Source organism: Ranitomeya variabilis, chromosome 1, assembly GCF_051348905.1.
Source record: "Ranitomeya variabilis isolate aRanVar5 chromosome 1, aRanVar5.hap1, whole genome shotgun sequence".
NCBI lineage: Eukaryota > Metazoa > Chordata > Amphibia > Anura > Dendrobatidae > Ranitomeya > Ranitomeya variabilis.
The window spans coordinates 1,110,349,358-1,110,372,028 of NC_135232.1; the positions used below are offsets into that span (position 1 = coordinate 1,110,349,358).

The window sequence follows — 22,671 nt, forward strand, 5'->3', positions numbered from 1 at the left end:
GTCCCCCCGCGTGGTTCTAGGATTTTTGCTCACCGTTCTTGTGATCACTTTGACCCCACTAGGTGAGATCTTGCGTGGAGCCCCAGATCGAGGGAGATTATCAGTGGTCTTGCATGTCTTCCACTTTCTTATTATTGCTCCCACAGTTGATTTTATCACACCAAGCTGCTTGCCTATTGTAGATTCAGTCTTCCCAGCCTGGTGCAGGGCTACAATTTTGTTTCTGGTGTCCTTCAACAGCTCTCGGTCTTCACCATAGTGGAGTTTGGAGTGTGACTGTTTGAGGTTGTGGACAGGTGTCTTTTATACTGATAGCAAGTTCAAACAGGTGCCATTACTACAGGTAATGAGTGGAGGACAGAGGAGCCTCTTAAAGAAGAAGTTGCAGGTCTATGAGAGCCAGAAATCTTGCATGTTTTTTGGTGACCAAATACTTATTTTCCACCATAATTTGCAAAATAAATCTTGCCAAATCAGACAAGGTGATTTTCTGGATTTATTTTGACTCTCATAGATGTGGCCTACCTATGATGTCAATTACAGACCTCTCTCATCTTTTTAAGTGAGAGAACTTGCACAATTGGTGGCTGACTAAATACTTTTTTTCCCCACTGTACATCCTCTGTGAACAATCTCAGCACAGACTTTGTGCCATTGATAGACCAGGCTTTTTGTTGGGTCCACTTCAGCGCTTCCACATATCCCAATCATTCAACCCCCTTTATTTAAGAAAAAGAAGATGAGTTTTGTAAGCCACAGGATGTATTTGTTTGTGATCAGTTTATATGACTGCATGTAATGTTACCTAATAACTAATAAAATATTTTTTCTTAAGGTCCTGGTTGTATGGGATAAATTGGAATCCAAATTAAGAAACTACCGAATTTTTGAAAAGGTTTGTTTTTTGTTTTCCTTTACATTTCTTCAATGTATTTCTGTACAAAATGTTTTATATATGATGCTGAGTCACAGGTCATGGACAAGCTGTGAGACAGTGTAGTCAGGAGGTCTGAGCTCAGATACCAAGAGGGCTCGTAGTACAGAGGGGAAAGGCAAAGAAGTGGTCAAGTCACAGTCCGGGGTTAAATGCCAGAAGGGTTAGTCAAGATAAAGGGATAAGAGAAACGGAGGCCAAGTTCGGGGTAATGTACCTGAGGTCAGAGAGTGTCAACAGCAAAAGGGATAATCCACATCAATAGTCAAGACAAATCCAAGGTCCGGCAACAAGATCAGGAAATCAGACACAGAGCACAGCACATACATCACTGAGCAAAGCTACAACTGACAATAGTCTGCGTATAGATAGTCAGTTAAATAGCTATCGAATAATCAATAATGGGAGACACCTGGAGGAAAGTCCGCAGGCTAGGCCAGATTGAGCAGCAGGGATGTCAATCAAAATAGTGACAGCGCAGCACACCCCAGCCGATGGTTGGACGACTGGACTGCCACTCACAATACTGATAGTCGAGCACACTCCAGATCCTATAGGGTGGCTGAGCTGACAGAGCGTCCCTAGGCCACAGTGAATGATGAAACCGTGGCATTATACTGTATATCACACTCAGGTATCTATGAATCCTTCCCATCGGATGCCTTTTGTACCTCATTTTCTTATTGTTTTTTCACTGACGCTTTCCAAGAGCCATAACTTTTTTTTTTTATGTTATGTTTTATACTATGACCAGTTGAATTTTTCTTAATTTTGAAGTGTCTGGAATGTACTCAGCAACTTTTATTAGGTATTTTTGCATGGGTGAGGAAAAAAAGAGCTGTTCCGCGACTATTTTGAAATTCTATTTTTAAGACATTCATCTGATTGTATAAATGCCTTGACCCGACAGTTACAATGTCATATATTTTTCATGTTTACACAATAAAAACGCTATTTTAGAAAAAAAAGTCCCACTGCATTCATGTGTCATAAATGATATGATCATTTTATTGATCAAGTCGTTACGGATATGGCGACATGACTTATGTTTTTTTAATTTTTACCATAATATAGTATTTTGTGAAGGGAAAAACACTTTTTTTGAGTGTGTGTTTTTTCTTTTTTTTTACTTAACCCACATGATTTTTTTTTCTTTTTCTGCTTTTAGACCCACTATTGTTTTTGCTGATATGTATCCTATTAGGCTTACATCAGCGGCAGACCTTTGTTCTTTTACGTATTAATAAAGGGTAGTTTCACACTATCATGTAAAAAAAACAAGTTTCATCCAAAAAAGTGGGACAATTCTTTTCTCACTTGACACTGGTCATAATTTACAGGACCATTTACAGTTTCCTATGTTACAGAATTGCAATGTATCCATAAAAATCAGATTCTAAATGGTGGCTCCGTGTGGCATCTGTTTTTTTGCTCACCCATAGACTTGAATGGGTGAGTCTCATCCTATGTATTGAGGAAACTCATGCACGCTGTGATTTTTTCAGCCAGTGAAAAAAACACTCATGTTGCACTGTTCCATTAAACAACATTGGTCCGGCAGCACTCAAACCAAGAATGAGGTTGTGTGAACAATGCCTTATTCTGATATACATTTTCTCTGTCTTTACAGGACTGCAATGTTTACCTTGATCCAGAGATGTTATTTCCAGACCTTGCGACATTGGTTGAACACTACTATGGCAAACCATTGCCCACTCATGACACACTAGTTCTCAAATATGCCTATGGATGCTCAAATAACCCCAGGTGACAAGATTGTGAACACTTGGTTTTATCCTGGATGCAAATTAAATTCTAAAGATATGGACTTGCGATGGGGTTTACCAAGACCCCAGGTAGAGGCACTTCAGTAAAACCTATAGATATGGACTTGCGATGGGGTTTAAAAAGACCCCGTGTAGAGGTACCTCAGTAAAATCTATAGATATGGACATGCGTTGGAGTTTACAAATACACCAGGTAGAGGCATCTCAGTGAAATCTAGAGATATGGACACTCGTTGGGGTTCACCAAGACAAATGGTAGAGACAAGTGTGTAGCAGAGGAGAGGAACACACGTGGTTTATGATACAACTGTGAACTCATGTTTCTAAGAACTTTGATTCATCCTAAAAATAGCTGACTCCTGCCGTGACTACTTCCTTGCTGTGTTACTTCCTTTCCATGGGGAATGAAAGACAGAGGTACATATAATGGAAGAATCAGTGGAGAAGGAATCTGGAGGAGAGATCATATCCTCTCCGAAGATATGTAGAAGCGATAAATGTAAAGGTTTTTACATATAGAGTCCAACCAACCATGTGGAATATTTCTTTCCTTTATTCTATCAAGTCATTCATTTTGCTTGTGAGGATGTTTTATGGACAAAACAGGCTTCGTTGAGAACATTTGGAATAGTTTGTTCCAACATTTTGCTTCCATTCCATTCAGTTTTGAAAATTGTGAGCATATTTCTGGAATCAAAAGTACAAATATTTTTAAAGTATTTCAAGGTCTACAGATGTGCTAACTTTTGCAAGCATTTTTTAAATTGTTTTTATGTATCTACACTAAAGTTTGGCAATAGTTTTGGTTTAAAAACACGTCTATGGCCCAGATCCATCATTACTGTTTTTCCATTTTTCTGGAGTAATTTTCTCCTTTTTCAGTGGCTTTAGTATTTGTGCTTTATTTGCTATATGTTTTCTACCACTTTTTAAGTTGTATTTCTTTTTTTTTTACAGTGGTTGTCCTGTCTTTTACATTGATGGCCCATCCAACACCTGACACCTGATCAACTGTTCCCAATGTCGGCAGCAGCCGGAAGTTCTCAATTATGGAGCTGCACAGCTCCGTCTACAGTATAGTGGCCGCTGCCAGGTACTGCACATCCGTCCCCTACTTAAATCCACAGGGGGTGGATGGGCAGATGGGCAGTACCCGGTCGCAGCCACTATTCGGTTGACTTAGCTGTGCAGTTCTGTAACTGAGCAGTTCCGGCCGACACTGGTAACAGCTGGTCACTGGAGGTGTCGGGTATTGCACACCCACCCATCACCTTAAGGATAGGCCATCAATGTTAAAGTCCCAGACAACCCCTTTAAGTTTTTTTTTATATTTCCCTGCCAGCGTTGCTTATCCAGATGTTTTAGACTTTTATCAAACTTTGCATTTTTTTTTCTCGCTGCATTTCAGTTCAGTGTCCCCGCCTGGGATAAGGCTTCTGGAGAAGTTTTAATTTGACTCATCTTTGCAACTTTTTACAGAATTTTTGACTTACGGTGCTAAAAAAAAAGTTGGGAAAAAAAATGGTTAAACACAAAAATAAAAAAAAATATTTTTTATTTTGCGCCAAGTTCATGAACCACGTGCACCATTTTGAATAACTTGACACAAGAAAACATAAAGGTACCGTCACACTAAGCGACGCTGCAGCGATAGCGACAGCAATGCCGATCGCTGCAGCGTCGCTGTGTGGTCGCTGGAGAGCTGTCACACAGACCGCTCTCCAGCGACCAGCGATGCCGAGGTCCCCGGGTAACCAGGGTAAACATCGGGTTGCTAAGCGCAGGGCCGCGCTTAGTAACCCGATGTTTACCCTGGTTACCAGCGTAAAAGTTAAAAAAACAAACAGTACATGCTCACCTGCGCGTCCCCCAGCCTCTGCATCCTGACGCTGACTGAGCTCCGGCCCTAACAGCAGAGCGGTGACGTCACCGCTGTGCTTTCACTTTCAGTTTAGGGCCGGCGCTCAGTCAGTGTCAGGAAGCAGAGGCTGGGGGACGCGCAGGTGAGTATGTACTGTTTGTTTTTTTAACTTTTACGCTGGTAACCAGGGTAAACATCGGGTTACTAAGCGCGGCCCTGCGCTTAGTAACCCGATGTTTACCCTGGTTACCAGTGTAAAATATCGCTGGTATCCTTGCTTTTGCTGTCAAACACGGCGATACACGGCGACCTAGCGACCAAATAATGTGCAGACCTTCTAGCAGCGACCAGCAATTTCACAGCGGGATCCAGATCGCTGCTGCGTGTCAAATACAGCGATATCGCCATCCAGGTCGCTGCAACGTCACGGATCGCTGGCGATATCGCCTAGTGTGACGGTACCTTAAGGGGCAAAAAATAAAATCTGGCCCTGTGTGTTGATATGGCCGCAGACTCCAAACAATGTGGTTTAAACAGTGTCCTTTGATCTGCAGTCATGGGTCGGCATAGGAGTCGCATGCACAAAATGATAGGATATTTCCTTTTGATTTACTAAGACTATATTGCTTATTTTTTTTTTATTTTAGAGACATTGGAGTAATTTAAAAAAAATGGCTGCAAAAGTGTAATGTATCAGTTCCTAAAAATGAGGGGTTTTGCATTGACACCTGAAAAGGTGACAATATTTCAAGCATGGTGTCCATTATAGAGCATGTAGAAGACTGCCTAGTCCACAGTACCTTAGATGTTTGATGTACCCGTGTGTGACAGGCAATGAATGATTTGAAAAGAACATTAAAAGTTTTGCAACATAGAGGTAAAAGAAATCGATTGTTAAGTTTTGTTGCAACTCCAGAAAGTTTTTTCTTATGTGGCACAGGAATATTTTCAGATGAAGGAAACTAATTGTTACATTGTATTATGAAGGTATATTGTACACTACAGAAAGATGACCTGTGTTTGTGTATGTTTTTGTGTAAATTATAAGGCTGTCTCATTTTTAACTTAAAATAATACTAAACTCACTAATTGGTGCTGTGTTTTCTTTGTTTTTAAAGGTAGTCCAAATAACCTAGCTATATTAAACCATTTTCTTTGTTTTCATATGTATATACCGTTTCTGCTACCTGAGAGGTAAACTAATAGGTGAGGTGAATACTGAGTTCAGTACATGGACCATACGGTGATTCAGTAGTTAGCATTGTTGCTTGCATAAACAAAACCAAACATAGTACATAATTTTACATCACTATAACTTATCATAGTACATAAATACAATACCAGAACTCATCACAGTACAAAAATAGAAGTACATTTATTATATATAAACAGTATCAGAACCAAGCTCAGTTCATAAGTACTTACCTACACGCAACCTTCAATCCTCACAAGATCTCCTTCTTTACTCCCCTCTTATCTCTTCTTCCCACAACCGCATCCAAGACTTCTCCCGTGCTTCCCCCATACTCTGGAACCCTCTACCCCAACACATCAGATTCTCGCCTACCATAGAAACCTTCAAAAAGAACCTGAAGACTCACCTCTTCTGACAAGCCTACAACCGACAGTGATCCTCAACCTACTGAACCGCCGCACAACCAGCTCTACCCTCTCCTAGTGTATCCTCACCCATCCCCTGCAGACTGTGAGCCCTCGCGGGCAGGGTCCTCCCTCCTTCTGCACCTGTGTGTGCCTTGTATTGCTCATGTTTATTGTATTTGTCTATATTTGCCCACTTTTCACATGTAAAGCACCATGGAATAAATGGCGCTATAAAAAATGTATAATATTAATAAGTATTGTATCAGAACCAAGCTCAGTGCACAATTATTTTATCAAAACTGTACATAAATATAAAACAAGAACTAAGCTCATTTCATAAATACAGTATAAGGATCAAGCACAGTACATGAATACAGTACCAGAATTAATCAATGAAAGAAAATACTTTATCTTTTTTTTAACTTTTCACTGACTTGCAGTTGCGCTCATCCAATCGCCTGTGCTATACATGGCAGCGCTTCAGCACTGCTATGTATAGCAGAAATCACAATCTGCTATGAACGTCTTTGACAAGCCCACATGACAACCCATCGGCGCCCCGCAATTACATGACAGGGGTGCCAATGGGCAGGATGAATGATGCGCTTCCAACCGGCGCCTGTTATATTCCGTTGTCAGTGATTGACAGAAAGATTTAACTGGTTAACAGCCATGGATGGAGCTGTTAAAGGCACATGATGACTGATTAAATTAGTCATTATGTGCGGGGAAAGATGTGGGCTTGGCGTGCGAGCCCGCATCAAATGTCAAGGACGCTTAGAGGCGATGACTTGTCTCAAATATAAGCGCCACCAGTGTTTTGGGATTTATCAATAAAGCTATAAACAAATTAACAGGTTTTAGGACAATCTAACCCAAATACTCATGTTGTGACCATAAATATATTCACCTCTTATGCTGGAGTCCTGCCAAATCACACATTTATAAGTAACTTCAATAGCTTTCAACAGGTAGGTCATAAGTGACTTACTTATAGTAACCGCAAGCTGTTGTGATGGACACCGTATCAGACTCACCACCAGAGACTGTACGCATGTCCAAAGATGTACTGGGGAAACCTGGGGACTCCCACCCTGGAACGTGAACACGGCAGAAAGTGTGCTGCAGGAGGAACAGGACTTGCAATCACGTGACCACTGGGGGGTGATTGGGGCGGAGCTAGGTCCCGAACTCCTAGCAGGGATAGTGGAACCCAGCAGAGTCGGGGGAGTAATCAGTAAAGCCGAGGTTAGACCAGAGGGCAGCACGGTAATAAGCGGGTGACATGAATAGAGCAGTAAGAAGTAAGCCGGGGGTCAGAAGCCAGAGAGGCCAACGCAGTACCGGTGGAAAAGACAGGTGGGAAGTCAGGAACGTAGCCAGGGTAGAACCAAGAGAAACACAGAAGGTACAGAATCGGCAGACGAATCTCAAACGGGAAACAGACCGGGTCATACACAGCAATTGTACAGAAGCAGGCAATATACACAGGTATACAAGGGTCAGCTACTCAGTCAGGAACAGACATATCACTGACAACGAGCATGGCTCAAGTGAGGATACTTATAGCCCTCCCTAAACCAAAGAGAGGCCACAAATGATTAACCCTAGAAGAACCGTAACAGAAATTCCAGGCAGACCATGACAGTTGTCTGTTTGTTTCAAAAGTACTGCTTCTTAAACATATAGTACTATACAAAAGTTTTAGGCATGTGTGGAAAAATGCTGAAAAGAAAGTTTGCTTAAAATTAGAAGTGTTAATAGTTTATTTTGCAGCTGCACCGGGGCCCAGAGGTGGAATGGGGCCCTGCAGGATGACTAACACTGCCCTCATGTACGGCAGGCAGGGAGCAATTACTGCAACTTTGCTGCATGCAGAAGAAAATGGCAGAGGAGCTGCAGGGATCCGTCATCCGCTTTCTGCCCTCTTCCTGTCTGACACAGCCGTGTAGCTGGATGAAATCAGCATTCAGCGCACATCTGTATGATAGAAAGCTGCTGGCGACGATGATGCTGTGGCTTCAGCAAATGTGTGCAGAGGTGAGTGTTGTGAATTAGACTTTTTGGCTCCCTCTTGTGGTTACTAGTGATATTACTCTGGGAGTTTCTTCCCTCAGTTTGCACCCACCTGGGCCGTTAGTCCAGGGGTGTTGCTATATAAACTTCCTGGATCCTTAGTCCAGTGCCTGGCATCGTAGTAATCAGATCCTTTCTGTTTGCTCCTATCTGCTGGTCCCGGTTCGTGCTAAATTAAGCTAAGTCCTGCTTCTTTGTTTTTTGGGTTATTTGTTTGCTCTCATTTTTGTCCAGCTTGTACTAAATGTGATTCCTGACCTTGCTGGAAGCTCTAGGGGGCTGGTGTTCTCCCCCCGGGCCGTTAGACGGTTCGGGGGTTCTTGAATTTCCAGCGTGGATATTTTTGATAGGGTTTTTGCTGACCATATAAGTTATCTTACTATATTCTGCTATTAGCTAGTGGGCCTCTCTTTGCTAAATACCTAGCTCATTTTTACGTTTGTCTTTTCCTCTTACCTCACCGTTATTATTTGTTGGGGGCTTGTATCCAACTTTTGGGGTCTTTTCTCTGGAGGCAAGAAAGGTCTTTCTTTTCCCTTCTAGGGTTAGTTAGTTATCCGGCTGGCGCGAGACGTCTAGAATCAACGTAGGCACGTTCCCCGGCTGCTGGTATTTGTGGTGCTAGGATTAGATATATGGTCAGCCCAGTTACCACTGCCATATGAGCTGGTTTTTGTGTTTGCAGACTTAGTAAATATTTCTGAGACCCTCTGCCATTGGGGTCATAACAGTATGCCAGGCCAACATTGAATGTTTATGCATTGCAGAAGTGGGATAATAAGAAAGGAAATTCTGAGTGGTTTTTTTTTTTCCTCTCTTTCTCCCCTTTACCTTTGAGTGGCTTGTGCTTGCTGCAGACATGAATGTCCAGACCTTGATTACAAGTGTAGACCAGCTTGCTGCTCGTGTGCAGGGCATACAAGATTTTGTTACCAGTAGTCCTATGTCTGAACCTAAAATACCTATTCCTGAACTGTTTTCTGGAGACCGATTTAGGTTTAGGAATTTCAAGAATAATTGTAAATTGTTTCTTTCTCTGAGACCCCGATCATCTGGAGATTCAGCTCAGCAAGTTAAAATTGTTATTTCTTTTTTACGGGGCGACCCTCAGGATTGGGCTTTCTCGCTAGCGCCAGGAGATCCGGCATTGGCAAATATTGATGCGTTTTTTCTGGTGCTCGGATTGCTTTACGAGGAACCCAATCTTGAAGTTCAGGCAGAAAAAGCCTTGCTGGCTATTTCTCAGGGCCAGGATGAAGCTGAAGTGTATTGCCAAAAATTTCGGAAATGGTCCGTGCTTACTCAGTGGAATGAGTGTGCTCTGGCCGCAAATTTCAGAAATGGCCTTTCTGAAGCCATTAAGAATGTGATGGTGGGTTTCCCCATTCCTACAAGTCTGAATGATTCCATGGCGCTGGCTATTCAAATTGACCGGCGTTTGCGGGAGCGCAAAACCGCTAATCCTCTGGTGGTGTTGTCTGAACAAACACCTGATTTAATGCAATGTGATAGAATTCAGACTAGAAATGAGCGGAAAAATCATAGACGTCAGAATGGGTTGTGTTTTTACTGTGGTGATTCTACACATGTTATATCAGCATGCTCTAAACGCCTTACAAGGGTTGTTAGTCCTGTCGCCATTGGTAATTTGCAACCTAAATTTATTTTGTCTGTGACTTTAATTTGCTCATTGTCTTCTTACCCTGTTATGGCGTTTGTGGATTCAGGTGCTGCCCTGAGTCTTATGGATCTGTCATTTGCCAAGCGCTGTGGTTTTGTTCTTGAACCGTTAGTAAATCCTATTCCTCTTAGAGGTGTTGATGCTACGCCATTGGCGGAAAATAAACCGCAGTTTTGGACGCAGGTGACCATGTGCATGACTCCTGAACATCGGGAGGTGATTCGTTTTCTTGTTCTGCATAAAATGCATGATTTGGTCGTTTTGGGGCTGCCATGGTTACAGACCCACAATCCAGTCTTGGATTGGAAGGCAATGTCTGTGTCAAGTTGGGGCTGTCAGGGAATTCATGTTGATTCCCCGCCGGTGTCTATTGCTTCCTCTACTCCTTCGGAAGTTCCTGAGTATTTGTCTGATTATCAGGATGTATTCAGCGAGTCCAGATCCAGTGCTCTGCCTCCTCATAGGGACTGTGACTGCGCCATAGATTTGATTCCAGGTAGTAAATTTCCTAAGGGAAGATTATTTAATCTGTCTGTACCTGAGCATGCCGCAATGCGTTCGTATATCAAGGAGTCTCTGGAGAAGGGGCATATCCGTCCATCCTCTTCCCCTCTTGGTGCGGGATTCTTTTTTGTGGCCAAGAAGGACGGATCTTTGAGACCTAATATTGACTATCGGCTTCTGAATAAAATCACTGTTAAATTTCAGTATCCTTTGCCTCTGTTGTCGGACTTGTTTGCCCGGATTAAAGGTGCCAAGTGGTTCACCAAGATAGATCTTCGTGGTGCGTACAACCTTGTGCGCATTAAGCAAGGAGATGAATGGAAGACTGCATTTAATACGCCCGAAGGTCATTTTGAGTACTTGGTGATGCCTTTTGGGCTCTCTAATGCTCCCTCAGTGTTTCAGTCCTTTATGCATGATATTTTCCGGAAGTATCTGGCTAAATTTATGATTGTTTATCTGGATGATATTCTGGTTTTCTCTGAAGATTGGGACTCACATGTGGAGCAGGTCAGGATGGTGTTTCAGGTTTTGCGTGAAAATGCTTTGTTTGTTAAGGGCTCAAAGTGTCTCTTTGGAGTACAGAAGGTTCCCTTTTTGGGGTTTATTTTTTCCCCTTCTGCTGTGGAGATGGACCCAGTTAAGGTCCGAGCTATTCATGAGTGGACTCAACCCACGTCAGTTAAGAGTCTTCAGAAGTTCTTGGGTTTTGCTAACTTCTACCGTCGTTTTATCGCTAATTTTTCTAGCGTTGTTAAACCTTTGACGGATATGACCAAGAAAGGTTCTGATGTTGCTAACTGGGCTCCTGCAGCCGTGGAGGCGTTCCAGGAGTTGAAACGCCGGTTTACTTCGGTGCCTGTTTTGTGCCAGCCTGATGTCTCACTTCCCTTTCAGGTCGAAGTGGATGCTTCTGAGATTGGGGCAGGGGCCGTTTTGTCACAGAGAGGCCCTGGTTGCTCGGTAATGAGACCATGTGCTTTCTTCTCTAGGAAGTTTTCACCTGCTGAGCGGAATTATGATGTTGGCAATCGGGAGTTGCTGGCCATGAAGTGGGCATTTGAGGAGTGGCGTCATTGGCTCGAGGGTGCTAAGCATCGTGTGGTGGTCTTGACTGATCACAAAAATTTGAGGTATCTCGAGTCTGCTAAACGCCTGAATCCTAGACAGGCCCGCTGGTCATTGTTTTTCTCCCGTTTTGACTTTGTGGTCTCGTATTTACCAGGTTCAAAGAATGTGAAGGCTGATGCTCTTTCAAGGAGCTTTGTGCCTGACTCTCCTGGAGTCGCAGAACCAGTTGGTATTCTTAAAGAGGGAGTTATTTTGTCAGCCATTTCTCCTGATTTGCGACGCGTGTTGCAGAGATTTCAGGCTGGTAGACCTGACTCTTGTCCACCTGACAGACTGTTTGTTCCTGATAAGTGGACCAGCAGAGTCATTTCCGAGGTTCATTCCTCGGTGTTGGCAGGTCATCCGGGAATTTTTGGCACCAGAGATCTGGTGGCTAGGTCCTTTTGGTGGCCTTCCTTGTCACGGGATGTGCGGTCATTTGTGCAGTCCTGTGGGACTTGTGCTCGAGCTAAGCCTTGCTGTTCTCGTGCCAGCGGGTTGCTCTTGCCCTTGCCTGTCCCGAAGAGGCCTTGGACACACATTTCCATGGATTTCATTTCTGATCTCCCGGTGTCTCAGGGTATGTCTGTCATCTGGGTGGTATGTGATCGCTTTTCGAAAATGGTCCATTTGGTGCCTTTGACTAAGCTGCCTTCCTCTTCCGATCTGGTTCCTGTGTTCTTTCAGAATGTGGTTCGCTTACACGGCATTCCTGAGAATATTGTGTCTGACAGAGGATCCCAGTTTGTTTCCAGGTTCTGGCGATCCTTTTGTGCTAGGATGGACATTGATTTGTCGTTCTCGTCTGCCTTTCATCCTCAGACTAATGGACAAACGGAGCGAACTAATCAGACTCTGGAGGCTTATTTGAGGTGTTTTGTTTCGGCAGATCAGGATGATTGGGTGACCTTCTTGCCGTTGGCTGAGTTTGCCCTTAATAATCGGGCTAGTTCCGCTACTTTGGTTTCGCCATTTTTCTGCAACTCTGGTTTCCATCCTTGTTTTTCCTCGGGACATGTGGAGCCTTCTGACTGTCCTGGGGTAGATTCTGTGGTGGATAGGTCGCAGCAGATCTGGAATCATGTGGTGGACAACTTAAAATTGTCACAGGAGAAGGCTCAGCGTTTTGCCAACCGCCGCCGCGGTGTGGGTCCCCGACTTCGTGTTGGGGATTTGGTGTGGCTGTCTTCTCGATTTGTTCCTATGAAGGTCTCCTCTCCTAAATGTAAGCCTCGCTTCATCGGTCCTTACAAGATATTGGAAATCCTTAATCCAGTGTCCTTTCGCTTGGATCTTCCGGTGTCGTTTGCCATTCACAACGTGTTCCATAGGTCCTTGTTGCGACGCTACGTTGTGCCTGTGGTTCCTTCTGCTGAGCCTCCTGCTCCGGTGTTGGTTGAGAGTGAGTTGGAGTACGTGGTGGAGAAGATCTTGGATTCTCGTCTCTCCAGACGGAGACTTCAGTATCTGGTCAAGTGGAAGGGCTATGGTCAGGAGGATAATTCCTGGGTGGTTGCCTCTGACGTGCATGCGGCCGATTTAGTTCGTGCCTTTCACGCTGCTCATCCTGATCGCCCTGGTGGTCTTGGTGAGGGTTCGGTGACCCCTCCTTAAGGGGGGGGTACTGTTGTGAATTAGACTTTTTGGATCCCTCTTGTGGTTACTAGTGATATTACTCTGGGAGTTTCTTCCCTCAGTTTGCACCCACCTGGGCCGTTAGTCCAGGGGTGTTGCTATATAAACTTCCTGGATCCTTAGTCCAGTGCCTGGCATCGTTGTAATCAGATCCTTTCTGTTTGCTCCTATCTGCTGGTCCCGGTTCGTGCTAAATTAAGCTAAGTCCTGCTTCTTTGTTTTTTGGGTTATTTGTTTGCTCTCATTTTTGTCCAGCTTGTACTAAATGTGATTCCTGACCTTGCTGGAAGCTCTAGGGGGCTGGTGTTCTCCCCCCGGGCCGTTAGACGGTTCGGGGGTTCTTGAATTTCCAGCGTGGATATTTTTGATAGGGTTTTTGCTGACCATATAAGTTATCTTACTATATTCTGCTATTAGCTAGTGGGCCTCTCTTTGCTAAATACCTAGCTCATTTTTACGTTTGTCTTTTCCTCTTACCTCACCGTTATTATTTGTTGGGGGCTTGTATCCAACTTTTGGGGTCTTTTCTCTGGAGGCAAGAAAGGTCTTTCTTTTCCCTTCTAGGGTTAGTTAGTTATCCGGCTGGCGCGAGACGTCTAGAATCAACGTAGGCACGTTCCCCGGTGCTAGGATTAGATATATGGTCAGCCCAGTTACCACTGCCCTATGAGCTGGTTTTTGTGTTTGCAGACTTAGTAAATATTTCTGAGACCCTCTGCCATTGGGGTCATAACAGGTGAGTGTGTGCGTGTGTGTATGTATAGAGGGGAGCGGTGGTGTGTGTGTGTCTATATATGGAGGTTGTGGAGAGGGTAATGATGGAGGTGGTGGAGAGGGCAATGATAGGATTGTGGAAAAGGCAATGATGGAGGTGGTAGAGAGGGCAATGATGGAGGTGGTGGGGAGAACAATGATGGAGGTGGTGGAGAGGGCAATGATGGAGGTTGTGGGGGAGAACAATGATGGAGGCGGTAGAGAGGGCAATGATGGGGATGGTGGAGAGGGCAATGATGGAGGTGGTGGAGAGGGCAATGATGGAGGTGGTGGGGGAGAACAATGTTTGGGGTGGTGGAGAGGACAATGATGGAGGTGGTAGAGAGGGCAATGATGGAGGTGGTGGAGAGCGCAATGATTGGGGTGGTGGTAGAGAACAATGATTGGGGTGGTGGGGAGGGCAATAATGGAGGTGGTGGCGGAGAACAATGACTGGGGTGGTGGGGGGACAATGATTGGGGTGGTGGAGAGGGCAATGATGGAGGTGATGGGGAGGGCAATGATTGGGGTGGTGGAGAGGCCAATGATGGAAGTGATGGGGAGGGCAATGATGAAGGTGGGGGAGAGACAATGATGGGAGGTGGTGGAAAGGGCAATGATGGGGTGGTGGGGAGGTCAATGATGTGGGTGGTGGAGAGGGCAATGATGGGGGTGGTTGAGAGGGCATTGATGGGAGTGGTGGAGAAGGCAATGATGAGGGTGGTGGAAAGGGCAATGATGGGGTGGTGGAGAGGGCAATGATGTGGGTGGTGGAGAGGGCAATGATGGGGAGGTATAAAGGGAAATGATGGGGGTTGGTGGAGAGGGCAATGATGGAGGTGGGGAGGACAATGATGGGATTCGGGGGGAGGACAATGAGGGATGTGGGGGATTGGGACAATGGTAGGGGGAGGAGGAAGTTAGATATGGATGTAAAATGAACTGGGTGGTTTAGGACTGTGCTAAGCCCCTGACAGTGTCCTCCTCCATCTCACAATTCATGGTAACTCTATCAGGAACTTAAAATCTATTGGGGATTGGGAGAGGAGGCGATAAGATGCATAGGATCCTTTATAATGAATTGAAAGGTGGGAGAAGACGCTGTCAGGGATTTGTAATGAATTGGGAGGTGGCGGAGGATGCTCAGTACCTGATAATGTCTTGGGGGGTGCGTAGGACAGGGACTAAGGCTGTGTGGTGAGACGGATGGAGGAGCTTTTAAACTAGGATCTGGGGGAGGGAGGGTAGTTGTGCTAATAAGGGGATAGATAGAGTAGACAGAGAAAGGGAGGCAGTAGGGGTAAATGAGGATTTAAGGGGGATGGGATATGTAAGGAAAGCAGGGATCTGAGTAGGAGTAGTAATAGGGTTCTTATAATGGGGGATTTTAATTATCCAGACATTCAATGGGACATAGAATATTCTGGTTGTGCTAAAAGGTACGTTTTCTTATCCACAATTCAGGACAATTACCTCTCAGCTGGTAGATGAACAAACCAGAGGAGCCTGACAGATCAAGGAAGAGAGACGGGAGTCCCAGAGGTTCAATTTCTGTGAGCCCTACAGTCTGGGCTGAATTGAATGGGAGAGCAGTTCATCGCCTACCTGATACTGGATCACAAGTGACCACCATGCCAGAATCTTATTTCAGAAGTCATTTTCCGGAAGTGTCAGGGCCATAGTGGGGCTCGGTAATCAGATTGGCGGCAGCCAACCAGTTGCCCATCCCGGTCATAGTGGTGGTCTGGATGGAGATCCGAGTGGGTGGGAAGGATGTAGGCCGAAAAGGGTTCGTACTGGTGGCCAGAGATGTTGGTAGCGGGCCTGTGGTGACTCTCGGAATGAATGTACTAAAAGAAATTGGATCCCTCCTGATCAGTGAGCTACAAGAGGTTTTTTTGACCAGTGGAACCCACAAACTCCTCAAAGGAATGTATTCCAGCAACTGCCCAGGCTCAGGAAACGACGAGTGGAGGGAAAGTCCTGGGGAAGGTGATGGTTCCTGCAGCTGCCAAACTGATTACACCGCCTGGTCAGATGGTGCTCACGTTACCAGTATGAGCCTGTACGCCCCTCAAGGGGGTGGAAGTGCAGATAGAGCCAACATCGGTGGATCAGGTAACCCCCTGAACTCCTCATAGCTCGGGCACTGGCTGTAAATGTTGTAGTGCAGTACGTCAACCTGTGGGAAGATAGCCTCACACTCTCGCCTAAAAGTGAAGTGGCTCAGGTCCTGGGAATGCCTGAAGAAGTGATGCAACCCAAGGCTGTGCAATTGGCAGTCATGCAAGGCGATCCCGGGACCCTAGCCTTTACCATGGCACTGGGACACTCATCTAGCAGTGTAAGTTAGGGTCATCAGATTTTGGAGCAGATGTGGGCCAAATTGACGGGATTCTTGCCTCAGCAGGTACAACAGATGGAGCTGTGAGTAATACCAAGAGGTCTTTGCCCGCCATGAAGATGACTTCAGGTGCACTCAAGCTATCACCCATGAAATTGGGGATATCGACAGCTACCTCCTCAGATGCATAAATAGGTGAAGGAGATGTTGGCTCATATGTTGCAGAGCAGAGTCATATGGGAAAGTCAGAGCCCGTGGGCGGCTCCCATCGTTCTAGTTCGGAAAAAGGACGGAACCCTGCGCTTCTGTGTCGATTACAGACCACTGAGTGCGGGACTCCTATCCATTGCCTAGAATTAAGGAATCCCTGTCTGCCTTGGGAAAGGCAAAGTACTTTTCGTCTCTGGATCTGGCCAGCGGGTACTGACAGGTGCCCATGGCTGAACACGATCGGCCGAAGAAGGCGTTCATATTGCCCATGGGACTGTTAATAGGATGCCTTTTAATCTGACTAATGCTCCCGGAACGTTCCTGCGGTTATTGGAGAAAAGCCTGAGGAACTTGAATTTTGGAGCAACACTCAATTTACCTCGATGACATCATCGTCTACGCGATAATAATATTGCACGCTTCACTTTTCAGTTTTTGATTTTCCACAAAAATTTAAAACAACCAATAAATTTCATTCAACTTAACAATTGTGTGCCACTTGTTGTTGATTCTTCACCCAAAATTTACATTTGGTATCTTTATGTTTGAAGCATGGTATGTGGGAAAAGGTTGAAAAGTTCCAGGGGGCCGAATACTTTCACACTGTATGTGTCCTCAGGGGTGCGGAACGTCACGTTAGTGAAAATGGGGAGACCACATTATGTGATCCGTCTGATGTAATAGTGACATCAAGGGGGGTGCGAGGTGTGGGTTCATCACAGTCAGCCTTTCTAATAAGGACTTAACCAGCCCAGAAATAATCGCATGATTGAGACATAGCCAACAAGCCAAGCATATTGGGAGTTACCCCCTGTTGGAAAATAAACTACAGGAAGACAAGAGATAAGTAACGGCTTTATTTATAATATTTGAAAACGCACAGACTCTATGCACCATCCCGGCTGTGTTATCTCTGTCATATGTCTCATTTAGACAATTGCATCTAATATATCAGCATGTTATTATCACAGTGACATAGTGGTCTGCTGAGAACCTTGTTGAAAATAATTCTCTGAAGTTAATCTTATTGGATTTACAGTGACATCTAGTGGTCTGTTGAAAACTACACTGAATGTTGATCTCTGTTCTTTATTATTGATGAGCCACTATAGTGCCCGGATGCTCATTACTCGAATCGAGCAATTCCTAATGCTTGGATGCTCGTTTCGAGTAAAGATTATAATGGGAGTCAAAGAGAAATCCGAGCATTTTTCCAGCAGACCGTACAAGGAGGTCCGAGGGGCATTAAAAATGTGGAAATGGATTTAAAAAAAGGGCTCTTTGGAAGGAGAACAGCATGGGGAAGACTCCAAGAAGAATCTTTGACTCCCAGATCCCTGCTGAGAACAATGGGTCACACTTTTTACTTTAACCCCTTCACCCCCAAGGGTGGTTTGCACGTTAATGACCGGGCCAATTTTTACAATTCTGACCACTGTCCCTTTATGAGGTTATAACTCTGGAACGCTTCAACGGATCTTGGCGATTCTGACAATGTTTTCTCGAGACATATTGTACTTCATGATAGTGGTAAAATTTCTTCGATATAACTTGCATTTATTTGTGAAAAAAACGAATATTTGGCGAAAATGTTGAAAATTTCGCAATTTTCCAACTTTGAATTTTTATGCCCTTAAATCACAGACATATGTCACGCAAAATACTTAATAAGTAACATTTCCCACATGTCTACTTTACATCAGCACAATTTTGGAACCAAAATTTTTTTTTGTGACGGAGTTATAAGGGTTAAAAGTTGACCAGCAATTTCTCATTTTTACAACACCATTTTTTTTTAGGGACCACATCTCATTTGAAGTCATTTTGACGGGTCTATATGATAGAAAATACCCAAGTGTGACACCATTCTAAAAACTGCACCCCTCAAGGTACTCAAAACCACTTTCAAGAAGTTTATTAACCCTTCAGGTATTTCACAGGAATTTTTGGAATGTTTAAATAAAAATAAACATTTAACTTTTTTTCACACAAAATTTATTTCAGCTCCAATTTGTTTTATTTTACCAAGGGTAACAGGAGAAAATAGACCCCAAAATTTGTTGTACAATTTGTCCTGAGTACGCTGATACCCCAAATGTGGGGGTAAACCACTGTTTGGGCGCATGGCAGAGCTCGGAAGGAAAGGAGCGCCATTTGACTTTTCAATGCAAAATTGACTGGAATTGAGATGGGACGCCATGTTGCATTTGGAGAGCCCCTGATGTGCCTAAACATTGAAACCCCCCACAAGTGACACCATTTTGGAAAGTAGACCCCCTAAGGATCTTATCTAGATGTGTGGTGAGCACTTTGACCCAACAAGTGCTTCACAGAAGTTTATAATGCAGAGCCGTAAAAATAAAAAATCATATTTTTTCACAAAAAATGATTTTTCGCCCCCAATTTTTTATTTTCCCAAGGGTAAGAGAAGAAATTGGACCCCAAAAATTGTTGTGCAATTTGTCCTGAGTACACTGATACCCCATATGTGGGTGTAAACCATTGTTTGGGCGCAGGGCAGAGCTCGGAAGGGAAGGAGCGCCATTTGACTTTTCAATGCAAAATTGACTGGAATTGAGATGGGACGCCATGTTGCATTTGGAGAGCCCCTGATGTGCCTAAACATTGAAACCCCCACAAGTGACACCATTTTGGAAAGTAGACCCCCTAAGGATCTTATCTAGATGTGTGGTGAGCACTTTGACCCAACAAGTGCTTCACAGAAGTTTATAATGCAGAGCCGTAAAAATAAAAAATCATATTTTTTCACAAAAATGATCTTTTCGCCCCCAATTTTTTATTTTCCCAAGGGTAAGAGAAGAAATTGGACCCCAAAAATTGTTGTGCAATTTGTCCCGAGTACGCTGATACCCCATATGTGGGTGTAAACCATTGTTTGGGCGCAGGGCAGAGCTCGGAAGGGAAGGAGCGCCATTTGACTTTTCAATGCAAAATTGACTGGAATTGAGATGGGACGCCATGTTGCGTTTGGAGAGCCCCTGATGTGCCTAAACATTGAAACCCCCCACAAGTGACACCATTTTGGAAAGTAGACCCCTTAAGGAACTTATCTAGATGTGTGTTGAGCACTTTGACCCAACAAGTGCTTCACAGAAGTTTATAATGCAGAGCCGTAAAAATAAAAAATCATATTTTTTCACAAAAATGATCTTTTCGCCCCCATTTTTTTATTTCCCCAAGGGTAAGAGAAGAAATTAGACCACAAAAGTTGTTGTGCAATTTGTCCTGAGTACGACGATACCCCATATGTGGGGGTAAACCACTGTTTGGGTGCATAGCAGAGCTCGGAAGGGAAGGAGCGCTATTTTACTTTTCAATGCAAAATTGACTGGAATTAAGATGGGATGCCATGTTGCGTTTGGAGAGCCCCTGATGTGCCTAAACATTAAAAACCCCCACAAGTGACACCATTTTGGAAAGTAGACCCCCTAAGGAACTTATCTAGATGTGTTTTGATAGCTTTGAACCCCCAAGTGTTTCACTACAGTTTATAACGCAGAGCCGTGAAAATAAAAATTCTTTTTTTTTTTCACAAAAATGATTTTTAGCCCCCAGTTTTGTATTTTCACAAGGGTATCAGGATAAATTGGACCCCAAACATTGTTGTCCATTTTGTCCTGAGTACGCTGATACCCCATATGTGGGGGGGAACCACTGTTTGGGCGCATGACAGAGCTCGGAAGGGAAGGAGCGCCATTTGGAATGCAGACTTAAATGGATTGGTCTGCAGGCGTCACGTTGCATTTGCAGAGCCCCTGATGTACCCAAACAGTACAAACCCCCCACAAGTGACCCCATATTGGAAACTAGACCCCCCAAGGAACTTATCTAGATGTGTTGTGAGAACTTTGAACCCCCAAGTGTTTCACTACAGTTTATAACGCAGAGCCGTGAAAATAAAAATTCTTTTTTTTTTCTTCACAAAAATGATTTTTTTAGCCCCCAGTTTTGTATTTTCACAAGGGTATCAGGATAAATTGGACCCCAAAAGTTGTTGTTCAATTTGTCCTGAGTACGCTGATACCCCATATGTGGGGGGGAACCACTGTTTGGGCGCATGACAGAGCTCGGAAGGGAAGGAGCGCCATTTGGAATGCAGACTTAAATGGATTGGTCTGCAGGCGTCACGTTGCATTTGCAGAGCCCCTGATGTACCCAAACAGAACAAACCCCCCACAAGTGACCCCATATTGGAAACTAGACCCCCCAAGGAACTTATCTAGATGTGTTGTGAGAACTTTGAACCCCCAAGTGTTTCACTACAGTTTATAACGCAGAGCCGTGAAAATAAAAATTCTTTTTTTTTCACAAAAATGATTTTTTAGCCCCCAGTTTTGTATTTTCACAAGGGTATCAGGATAAATTGGACCCCAAAAGTTGTTGTTCAATTTGTCCTGAGTACGCTGATACCCCATATGTGGGGGGGAACCACTGTTTGGGCGCATGACAGAGCTCGGAACGGAAGGAGCGCCATTTGGAATGCAGACTTAAATGGATTGGTCTGCAGGCGTCACGTTGCATTTGCAGAGCCCCTGATGTACCCAAACAGTTCAAACCCCCCACAAGTGACCCCATATCGGAAACTAGACCCCCCAAGGAACTTATCTAGATGTGTTGTGAGAACTTTGAACCCCCAAGTGTTTCACTACAGTTTACAACGCAGAGCCGTGAAAATAAAAAATCTTTTTTTTCCCACAAAACTTATTTTTTGGCCCCCAGTTTTGTATTTTCCCAAGGGTAGCAGGATAAATTGGACCCCAAAAGATGATGTCCAATTTGTCCTGAGTACGCTGATACCCCATATGTTGGGGTAAACCCCTGTTTGGGCACACGGGAGAGCTCTGAAGGGAAGGAGCACTGTTTTCCTTTTTCAACGCAGAATTGGCTGGAATTCAGATCGGATGCCATGTCCCGTTTGGAGAGCCCCTGATGTGCCTAAACAGTGGAAACCCCCCAATTTTAACTGAAACCCTAATCCAAACACACCCCTTACCCTAATCCCAACAGTAACCCTAACCACTCCTCTAACCCAGACACACCCAACCCTATTCCCAACCGTAAATGTAATCCAAACCCTAACCCTATCTTTAGCCCCAACCCTAACTGTAGCCCCAACCCTAGCCCCAACCCTAACCCTAACCCTAACCCTAGCAATAACCCTAGCCCTATCACTAGCCCTAACACTAGCTGTAACACTAGCCCTAACCCTAGCCCTAACCCTAGCCCTAACCCTAGCCCTAACCCTAGCCCCAACCCTAGCCCCAACCCTAACCATAGCCCTAACCCTAGCCCCAACCCTAGCCCTAACCCTAGCCCTAACCCTAGCCCTAACCCTAACCCTAGCCCTAACCCTTGCCCTAACCCTAACCCTAGCCCTAACTCTAGTCCTAACTCTAGCCCTAACCCTAACCCTAATGGGAAAATGGAAATAAATACATTTTTTAATTTTTTTATTTTTCCCTAACTAAGGGGGTGATGAAGGGGGGTTTGATTTACTTTTATAGCGGGTTATTTAGCGGATTTTTATGATTGGCAGCTGTCACACACTGAAAGACGCTTTTCATTGCAAAAAATATTTTTTGCGTTACCACATTTTGAGAGCTGTAATTTTTCCATATTTGAGTCCACAGAGTCATGTGAGATCTTGTTTTTTGCGGGACGAGTTGACGTTTTTATTGGTAACATTTTTGGACACGTGACATTTTTTGATCGCTTTTTATTCCGATTTTTGTGAGGCAGAGTGATCAAAAACCAGCTATTCATGAATTTCTTTTGGGGGAGGCGTTTATACCGTTCCGCGTTTGGTAAAATTGATAAAGCAGTTTTATTCGTCGGGTCAGTAGGATTACAGCGATATCTCATTTATATCATTTTTTTATGTTTTGGCGCTTTTATACGATAAAAACTATTTTATAGAAAAAAATAATTATTTTGGTATTGCTTTATTCTCAGGACTATAACTTTTTTATTTTTTTGCTGATGATGCTGTATGGCGGCTCGTTTTTTGCGGGACAAGATGACGTTTTCAGCGGTACCATGGTTATTTATATCAGTCTTTTTGATCGCGTGTTATTCCACTTTTTGTTTGGCGGTATGATAATAAAGCGTTGTTTTTTGCCTCGTTTTTTTTTTTCTTTTCTTACGGTGTTTACT

The 22,671-nt window shown here is 44.1% G+C and overlaps 1 protein-coding gene across 1 annotated transcript in view; it reads left to right on the plus strand.

The window, feature by feature from the left end:
* SH3BP2 (SH3 domain binding protein 2) overlaps positions 1-5,667 on the plus strand; it is a 37,381-nt gene extending 31,714 nt beyond the window's left edge. Inside the window, exons 12-14 of the mRNA XM_077280174.1 lie at positions 836-895; positions 2,565-4,342; positions 5,051-5,667. Of these exons, the coding sequence (XP_077136289.1) occupies positions 836-895; positions 2,565-2,705 (201 nt within the window). The 3' untranslated portion in view covers positions 2,706-4,342; positions 5,051-5,667. The remainder of the gene's footprint in view (positions 1-835; positions 896-2,564; positions 4,343-5,050) is intronic.
* The last annotated feature ends 17,004 nt before the right edge of the window (positions 5,668-22,671 follow it).